Below are 10,577 nucleotides of genomic sequence, written 5' to 3'. Positions count from 1 at the left end.
GCCCAGTACAGAAAGGTCGGATTCAGAATGGGAGGGGAGGGGGATTTGAAGTGCTGAGCCACAGGGAGATCAGGTTGGTTAAAGCGGACCGAGCGGAGGTGTTCGGCGAAACGATCGCCAAGCCTATGCTTGGTCTCACTACTTTGGTGCTACCTCCTACACCCACACACAACTGACTGCCTTCATCCGCTTCACCACTAACTTCCATCCGGCACTCAAATACACCTGGACCATTTCCGACACTTCCCTACCATTTCTTGACCTCACTATCTCCATCGCAGATGAAAGACTTCTGACCGACATCCACTATAAACCCACTGACTCCCATGGCTATCAAGTCTACACTTCTTCCACCTTGCTTCCTGTAAGGACTCCATCCCCTACTCCCATTTGACATCCTTACTAATCAAGAACTTGTCAATCTTCACTTTAAAAATACCAATGACGTGGTCTCTACAGTGTTTGTGGCAACAAATTCCACAGATTCACCACCCACTGGCTAAATAAATTCCTCCTCATCTCCTTTCTGAAAGAATGTGCTTTTATTCTGAGACTCTGCCGTCTGGTCCTAGACTCTCACACTGGTGGAATCATCCTCTCCACATCCACTCCATACAGGCCTTTCACTATTCTTTAGGTTTCATTGAGATCCCCTCTCATCCTTCTAAACTCCAATGGGTACAGGCCACAGAACCATCAAACATTCATCATACATTAACCCAATCATCCCTGGGATCATTCTATCAAACCTCCTCTGGACCCTCTCCAACAAGCACATCCTTCCTCAAATATGGGGCCCAAAACTGCTCGCAATACTTCAAATGCAGTCTGACCAGTGCCTTATAAAGCATCAGCATTACATCCCTGCTTTTATATTCTAGTCCTTTCATTGGGAGCTAGTCCGAACATTGTATTTGCTTCCCTTACTGAGGATCCAACCTGCAAATGAATCTTATGGGAATCCTGCACCAGCACTTCCAAGTCCCTTTGCACTTTCAATTTCTGAATCCTCTCCCCATTTAGAAAATAGTCTACGCCTTTATTCCTACTACCAAAGTGCATGACCACACACTATGCTGCGCTGTATTCCATCTACCACTTATTTGCCCACTATCCCAACCTGTCCCAATCCTACTGCAAAGTTCCTGCTTCCTGTACACTAACTATCCCTCCACTTGTCTTTGTATCATCCGCAAACTTGGATAAAAAGACATCAATCCCTTCATCCATATCATTAATATACAACATGGAGAGTAGCAGACCAATTGGCGACCCTTGCAGAACACCACTACTCACCAGCAGCCAACTCTTTGCCTTCTGCCATTCTGTCCTTCTATCCATGCCACTGTCTTCCCTCTAATACCCTCTCATCTTGTTTAGCAGCCTCACATGCAGCACCTTTTCAAAGGCCTGAAAATCTATGTGCACCCACCACTCGAGCAGCAGCCATGGTCAGGATCAATTCCCGGTCTCTGGCGCTGTGAGGCAGCAGCTCTACCAGCTGTGCCACTGTCCCACCTTGAAAGAGCAGAGTTTAGATATTGAAATTATCTCAATGTTGCTCATTCCTGATCCTGAAACACTAAAATAAAACCAGAAAGTTCAGGAATTACTCCATCAGGGGCTGCACAGTGGCGCAATAGCAGAGTCGCTGCCTTACATTCCCAGAGCCCCTTGTTCGATCCTGACTACAGCTGCTGCCTGCATGAAGTTTGTACATTCTCTCTGTAACCTTGTGGGTTCTCTCCAGGTGATATTCCTCCCGCCCTCTAAAGTTGTGCAGATTTGTAGGTTAATTGGCTTCTGTAAATAGTCCCTAGTGTGTAGGATGGAACTAGTGTACGGGTGATCGCTGGTTGGTTTGGACTGTGTGGGCCGAAGAGCCTGTTACAATGCTGTATCTCCAAACTAAACTAAACTACTCAACAGATTGGGTAGTGTTCTGTGGAGAGGGAACAATAATTCATCTTTCAAGACACTAACCCATCAGACTTGTTGGGTATTTCCAATACATTCTGTGTTTACTTTAGACCAGTGAACTTGAGCAATTAAAAAAAATAGTCATGGAAGGCAATAGATGCTTCAAACTAAAGCTTTTTAAAACAGCTTTAGCAATAGATGAGATGTGGCAGTTCAGAAATCAGTATACATAGTGAGATGAAGATTTGAACAGATGAAGAAGACAATGTGGGAGTATTAAAGACAAAAGCCAGAAGCTATTGACTGGACAACCTGTGACTCATTGTAAAAAATAAATCTTGCCTTGTTAAAGCAAATAGAAAGATGGAGCTGTTTTTAACCAAATGAGAAATGCAACTTATAATTCCAGCTAAATCTGACTACAAAAGTAATGCTTATTGCATTATTTCTTCCTATCAAAGAAATTCCCTTTGCTCCACCCGTTGCCCTCCTCGATCTCTTTGCTACCAAGATTCCCTTCTACTCAGTTCTGTTAAAAGGTCTAAGGTATGTAAAATTCTCTCTTCACAGTTGCTATTTGACCTGCTGAGTTTTTACACCAAAGTCTTTTTTTAAATTATTAATACTCAACGCATGTAAACCTTGTATTCCCCCAAATTCTCTGCTTCGATCTTACTGCTGCAGAAGTAAATGGCATGAGGCTTTGAAACCCTCTTTATTCCAAAACAGGTCTTACTTACGACCACAATGAGTTTCTTCCTTGTGTTATTACGCCAGTGAATTTAGTTAGTCGTCTGGCATCCACTTCAAACCATTGTGAATTATCATTCCTGCCAGCGCACCAAGCCCCATCATAGAAGTCATCTTCATAGATGCCAGCCTGTGGATAGAAAAAAGACACAGCCTCTGTGAGTCACCCTAAAGTTAGCTTTAAATCTTATTAACTCACAGATAGATAGATTATTGATTAGTACGGGTGTCAGGGGCTATGGGGAGAAGGCAGGAGAATGGGGTTGGGAGGGAGAGACAGATCAGCCATGATTTAATGGCGGAGTAGACTTGATTGGCTGAATGGCCTAATTCAGCTCCTCTCACTCATGACCTTATAACTTGCTTATGCTATCCACAAGTTCAGTGCATAAATAATGAAGGCAGTTATAAATGATATATCCTCACTAATTTGTTACATGCAAAAACTGAGCAAACTCACATTGGCAACAGATCATATAAGTAATCCGCAATAACATGTCTCAACAATTACCGCCCTGTAGCACTCACTCCCATAATGATGAAGTGCTTCGAGAGGTTGGTCAGGGACCATATTACCTCCAGACTTCCCTCCACACTTGACCCGTACCAGTTTGCTTACAGGCCAAACCGCTCCACAGAGGACGCCATATCCTCCGTACTCCATCTGAGCCTGGAACATCTAGAGGAGAAGAACACATATGTGCGAATGCTGTTCGTGGACTTTAGTTCAGCGTTCAATACAATCATCCCTCAGCACCTGGTAAGCAAACTGGGTCCAATGGGCCTCAGCACCCCCCTGTGCAACTGGCTACTGGACTTCCTCACTGACAGACCCCAGTCAGTGCGGGTTGGAAACAACACCTCCAACATCATCTCTCTGAGCACCGGCTCCCATCAGGGCTGCGTCCTGAGTCCACTGCTGTTTACCCTGATGACCCACGACTGTTGTGCCAGGTTTAGTACAAACCACATCATGAAGTACGCAGATGACACAACAGTAGTGGGCCTTATCCAGGACGACAAAGAACTGGCTTACATGGAGGAGGTGAAACAACTGGTGGACTGGTGCAACACGAACAATCTGATCCTGAAGGTCGACAAAACAAAGGAGGTCATCGTCGACTTCAGGAATAACCGGCACAGTCACACACCACTTCACATTAATGACAGCGATGTGGAGTTGGTCAGTAGCACTAAGTTCCTGGGGGTGCAGATTACGAACAGTCTGACCTGGTCAAAAAACATTGCATCATTAGTTAAGAGAGTGCAGCAGCGGTTGCACTTTCTGCGCCAGATGAGAAGAGCTCACCTCCCCCATCCCGTCCTCACCACTTTCCACAGGAGCACCATAGAGAGCATTTTGACCTGCTGCATCTCTGTCTGGTTTGGGGACTGTAAAGCCTCCGACTGGAAGTCCGTGCAGAGAGTGGTGAGGACGGCTGAAAAAATCATCGGGACTTCTCTTCCCTCAATCGGGGACATTGCGAGCAAACGTTGCTTGTCTAAGGCCAGCACTATTATAAAGGGCCCCACATATCTCAATCATGGACTGTTCACTCTGCTGCCCTCGGGCAAGAGATATGGTGGTATAAGGAGCAGAACGGCCAGGTTTTGCAACAGCCTCTTCCAAGAGCGGAACTCACTATCAAAACATGGAGGGGACGGGGAACACTATTTTTTTGCGGCCACGCGCGCATGCGGCACACTCACGCACACACGCGCGAGGCTTCGGAGTCTCAATCCAGCGCTAAATGCAGCTCAACTGCCTGTCTCACCGGGTTAACTACAGCCCTGTCTGGACTGGCGGGACACCAGCACTGCTTCTCCACGCTGGCCATATTTCCCGCAAGCCCAGGCAGATTAACCTGGCGGGACAGGCAGAGTTGAGCTGGGTTTAGTGCTGTTTCACTGCGCTGGCTGCGGGCCTGGGGGTACAGCTCCCATCTGTCTGCTCTGGCCCCCCGGGGAGGGGGGGCACTCGGGACAGCGCCGGAGACCCTGCCGCGATCGATCCTGCCTGCGGATGAGGCGCAGGTCTGTGCCACGTCTCCCTCCTCCAATCATCACTCCCTCGATCAGCAGTCCCACCCCCACTGCCTCGCGGAAAGCGGAGATATTAAAATTGGAATCACAAAAACTTGGGGGGATGTCCCCCACCTCTCAAAACATGGGGGGGACGTGTCCCCTCTGGCCCCCGAGCCATCAGACTTGAATGCCATGTAATTATCGATTTTATCTATTTATCTATTTTATCCTTCTGTTATTTTGTGTTGCAGATGCAACGAAATTTCGTTCAGAATTGCATTTACTGATGTATTTCTGAATGACAATAAAGTTTTGATTGATTGATTGATTGAATAATTATCCAGTCATTAAATCCCATCCAGTTAAAACAAACCTAATGACAGGTCCTTTTTTGGACAATTTTACGGAATAGAATTCCTGCTAGAATTTTGATGGGCAATGGATAGCATTGGCTTGGATCAGGGAGGAAAGGGAAATAGTTGAGAGGAATATTGCAGCAATTGATAACAGTGTTTTGATATTTTTGATGAATGTGAGAGACTTTCATCAACGGGATGAAGGTGGAGAGATTCAAACACCTCAAATTCTTGGGTGTGCATATCTCTGTAGGTCTGTCCTGGACCCAGCACACTGATGCAATGATAAAGAAAGCCCATTAACATCTCTAGTTCCTCAGAAAACTTAGGAGATTTGGTATGTCAATGAATACTCTCTCAAATATCTATAGGTGTACAGTAGAGGGCATATTGACCAGTTTCATCTCAGCCTGGTTTAGCAACTTGAATGCCCAGGAGCAAAGAAGATTGCAAAAAGTAGTGAACACTGCCCAGTCCATCTTAGGTACTGACCTCCCCCACCGTCAGAGGAATTTACAGGAGTCACTGCCTCAAAATGGCAGCTAGCATCATCAGAGACCCACACCACCCTGGCCCCACACTCATTTCACTTCTGCCATTGGGAAGAAGATACAGGAGCCTGAAAACTATAATGTTCAGGCTCAGGAGCAGTTTCTTCCCAACAACCATCAGGTTAATAAACACAAATATATTCCCATTAATTGATTCATTTTTGCCATATGTGTTTATTTGTGCCATTCCTATTCTGTCAGCCAAAGAGTTACCAGAAGTGATGGATACAAATAATGCTGAAAGTATCATGAAGCCCTGGTACAAATGGAGCAATCATTATGTTTTGCATTTCAAGGGGTCTTTTCCAGAGATTGAATTACCATGACAGGTGACTCTAGACTCCAGACACATCCCTAATATGGATAGGCATTCAACAGATCTGCTGTGAAGGTCACAGGAGAGTGAAATTAAAACATTCTGACTGCACCAAGTGCTCTGGGTGCTAAATCTGAGTGCCTTCTGATCAGCAAGCTAGCAGAGATGGTCAGCACCAGATGAACATCCAGAGAACTGACTTCAAAAATAGTTATTGTTGTTTCCAGACATAGGTTCTAAGATTCAATGTTTCACCATTTAATGAAGTCACAGGTAACTTACATGCCAATAGTTGCATGTGTGCTAACATCTCATATTGGCCAAGCATCTCAGATTCTCCAAAAATGTCCAAGGGCAGCACGGTGGTGCAGTGATAGAATTGCTGCCTCACAGACCCGGTTTCGATCCTGACTACAGGTGCTGTCTGTCCGGAGTTTGTACATTCTCCCAGTACGTGTGTGGGTTTTCTCTGGGTGCTCCAGATTCCTCCCATTCCTAAGACATGTAGGTCAGTAGGTTAACTGCTTTTAGTAAATTTTCCATAGTGTGTAAGATGCAAGAGTGGGACAACATATAACGCGTGTTTGGTGGTCGATGGTCGGCATGGACTCAGTGAGCGGAAGGGCTTTATCTCTAAACTAAACTAAACTAAAATCATCAGATACTCCAATATCTGTATTTTTAGACTGATATATGAATGTTATTCTGAAACATGATGAAATTCCCTAGAGTTTGCTCATCCAACTGCCCTGTTCCACTTTAACTCATCAGGGAGTCTGAATGTGATCAGTGAAAGAGCATCACACAATTAAAGTGACTGGAAGTCTGGAAAGAGCAAGACAAAACAGATATATCAATTTAGCTCCTCACAGGGACCAGTGCAGTCCCAGTATTTAAGAAGGTGACCCAGTATTCTGTCACTCTTGCTCCCATCTCCAATAGGCCATTGCACAATTCCAGCTCCCTGTTCATTGTGAAATATATCTATATATATATTATTTATTTATGACCCATTCCTAGCCACCATGACTCCCAGGTGATGAGTCACTCCAAACATTCAGCGTAAAATCAAGAGTGCACAGGCAGCTTTGCAGCTCTTCAGTTTATTTAGACCAGGCCCTTTCTGCTCCCTCGGCTGAATGTACATGTGTAGAAAGGAACTGCAGATGCTGGTTTAAACCAAAGATAGACGCAAAACAATGGAGTAACTCAGCAGGACAGGCAGCACCAAGGAATGGATGACATTTCAGGTCGAGCCCCTTCTTCAGACTGGTTGGGGATAAAGGAAACCAGCGATTATAGACAATGATGTAGACAGATAAAGAACAATGAATGAATCTCAGAGGGGGAGCAGCGAGAGAAGATGTTGTAGATCTCTCGTCGAAGAGGAAAGGAGAACTTCTTCAAAGTAGACACTGTACATGATCCATTGACACAATAACAAGGAGTAAACAAGTACTCCCTGGGATCCAAGCTGATATCTACCCCTCAAACAACTGCTGAAAACAGGTGATAACTGGAATACCCCATGTTAGAGTTTTGCGCTGCACATATTACTGCTACATTTCTTTCACTGTCATTTCGACACCATGTCAGAAAGTACGTAATTTCCTTTTCAGGCATTTTGACGAACATTCCCTCCTGGGATAAATAGACTCAATTTCCCTCCTGAGATAAATAAAGTTATATTGTATCGTATTGTGTGAGAAGTCTTGCAAATGTGTTAAGTTTTACTTTCTTGTAAGCTTAACTCTCTTCCCTGTGGGAAGCCAGTACACCTTTTTTGGGGCAACACTATGACCTCAATGTTGAAAACCAGCTCTGTTCCGACAGTACAAAGCCCTTTATGTCTGAAACAACTCGGGAGAAACCATGACTTATTTTCACACAGTTATGACCGGCATGATCCCACCCAGTGACAGGATGGATGATTAAGTAGAATCTTAACATTTCACCCTAGGGCAAACTTTCTGACACAACCTCATTTGCTGTAAGTGTTGAAAGTGTCCTGACATTACAGAAACTGAGTTTGGATTTTCTCAATTTGACATGAAGATTATGACTTGCAAAGAATGCAAGATATCTATGGTTGCTACACCACAATGTTTATGCTATTACAAAATTCTGAGGAAGAAAATTCAAATATGAAAGATTTCGTCAAACTCTTAAGATGTGGCTAATGTGATCTTATTCGAAGGATGTATGCATAAAAAAGTAATTCATTGTTACATTGAAGGAATAAAAGGCCATGTGTTTTATTTATTTTTGCACAAATTCCATACATAGTTTGCAAGTTGCAATGCCAGTCTGACGGAAAAGATATTCAAGCAGCGAATTTGAAACTATAATGTCTCTCTTAATAACCACATTTTTTGGTCACAGCAAAGATTCTCACTAAGTGTGAAATTAATTTGTACATATTATTTCTGCCATCTGCCAAGCAAAAACAAATTATTAGTTCTCTCTTAAAAGCCAAAAATTATTGTATTAAAAAAGTTCTAATGCAGGCCATCAATCTGATGCATTATGTAAGGATTATTGGAAGGAACTGCAGCTGCTGGTTTAAACCGAAGATAGATACAAAATGCTGGAGTAACTCAGCGGGACAGGCAGCATCTCTGGATAAGAAGAATAGGTGATGTTTCGGGTCGAGATCCTTCATTGAGCCCCTTCTTCTGAAGAAGGGTCTTAACCTGAAACATCACCCATTCCTTTTGTCCCGCTGAGTTACTCCAGCATTTTGTCAGTGTTTTGTCGTGTTTTATTTATTTTTGCACAAATTCCATACATAGTTTTATTCCATACATAGATCTTTCAGTCTGAAACATTAGCTCAGTTTCTCACTTCACAGATACTGTCTGACCTGTTGGGAATCTCCAGCATTTAATGTTTTTATTGATGTATACTTTTGTGATTGCATCAATGTGCTGGGTGAAGGACAGACCATCAGAGATGTGTTGAAACAGGCCACGAACTTGAAGCTGTTAACTGTCTAGATTGAATTCTAGAGACTATTGCAACGGATGTGTTATTTCATTGAATTGGCCAGATCTGTTTCAACATCTGGTTATATAAGAAAGGCTATTCCTATAGTTCTCTAACAGAAATCTAAGTAAATTTTCCACTTTAATATTTCCAGACCAATACTGTGCCTTCCGGGACTACACATTCATAAACTGAGCGACGGCAGTCATGATATTTCCATTTAGGTGGTTTAATTGAAGTAAATTGTGAGCAGATAATGTCTGATTCCTGGTAGCCACTTCCCTTGGACACACACCGCTGTCAAGTGAATAGGAAAATTCTCCAACATAAATCTGCAAAGAATTGTGAGGTGATTCAGTGCGGTTGCATGGTTTAAATAGGCCACAGCAAGAAATGACTGCTCCCTCACTGAATCAAACAGATATATTAGTTTTGTGTTTCTGTTTTTCACTGACAATTGTAATTCAAAGTGAAAGTGAATGGAAAATCACTTGTGGAGATACGTGGAATGAAAATAGTCTTGGGCAGCAGAATCAAACGATTGAAAGCAAATTAGTAACTTGCTTTACACTTTGCTCAATTTTCTTTTCCATTGTCCGTAAAGAGAGGTAAATGGACTGTCAATTGGTATTTCTCGTCTAATGCTGCTTCCCAAGGTCAATTCCATCTTCATTTTTGACTTCCAATTCTGATGTTAGATTGATACTCAGATATCTCCAGGCAGGCTACTTTCTTTGAAGTGAATTTACAGGATGCAGATATTGCCAGCATTTATTGCCCATCCCCAATTGCCCTCGAGAAAGTCATGGCAAACTACTTTCTTCGTCCACCTCAGTCCTTCTGCTGAAGGTACTCCCACCATGCTGGCTGTAGATAGTGCCAGGACTAAGATCTACCAATAAAGAAGGAAAGCATATACATTTCAGAGCGAAGATGCCATGTGACTTGCAGAATACCCATAGCGGGTGCTCTTACCTTGCTGTCCATGTCCTTGTTAGGAGAGGTCATGAATTTGGGATGTGTCACCATACCCTCGGCAAGCAACTGCAATGCATTTTGAAGATGTGCAAAGGTAGTTCAATGAAATTTGAGGGACAGGGTGATAAATCAAGTGACTGGTTTGTCATGGATAATGTCAAACTTCCTAGTGCTGCTGGAGCTGCATTCATCCAGACAACCAGTAAATATTCTATCACATTCCTGACCAGTATCTTGCAGGTGCTAAAAATGTTGTGGAGTGTCAGAAGGTAAAGGGCCTGTCCCACTTACGTGTCCTTGGCAAGCAAATTACGCGACCTCGTGGTCCGGCGAAGGTCGGACGCGATTACATGCGTACGCGCAGCTGTCTGGAGCGCTTGACGTCATTTGAAGATGGACACAAAGCTGGAGTAACTCAGCGGGACCGGCTGCATCTCTGGAGAGAAGCAATGGGTGACGTTTCGTGTCGAGACTGTTCTTCAGTCTGAAAAGAAGGGTCTTGACCTGAAACGTCACCCATTGCTTCTCTCCAGAGATGCTGCCGGTCCCGCTGAGTTACTCCTGCATTTTGTGTCTATCTTCAATTTTCTTGGCCCCACTCTGGGAGTAGAAGTGGGGGCGAATCCGGACCACAACGGCCGTGAGCCCCAGGCTGAGCTCGGCGATCGTTTGCCTGCTTCTGCTGCTGGTGAAGTT

General features: G+C 43.9%; 1 protein-coding gene across 1 annotated transcript in view; it reads right to left on the bottom strand.

Moving 5' to 3' along the window:
• Positions 1 to 10,577, bottom strand: part of cpxm2 (carboxypeptidase X, M14 family member 2) — a 160,629-nt gene that overhangs the window by 103,264 nt on the left and 46,788 nt on the right. The window contains exon 4 of the mRNA XM_033033761.1: positions 2,661 to 2,800. Within this exon, the coding sequence (XP_032889652.1) occupies positions 2,661 to 2,800 (140 nt within the window). The remainder of the gene's footprint in view (positions 1 to 2,660; positions 2,801 to 10,577) is intronic.

The sequence above is a fragment of the Amblyraja radiata genome, chromosome 15, assembly GCF_010909765.2.
Source record: "Amblyraja radiata isolate CabotCenter1 chromosome 15, sAmbRad1.1.pri, whole genome shotgun sequence".
NCBI classification, from domain to species: domain Eukaryota; kingdom Metazoa; phylum Chordata; class Chondrichthyes; order Rajiformes; family Rajidae; genus Amblyraja; species Amblyraja radiata.
The sequence above is the reverse complement of the archived record's forward strand: the minus strand, read 5'-3'. Positions and strand labels throughout refer to the sequence as shown.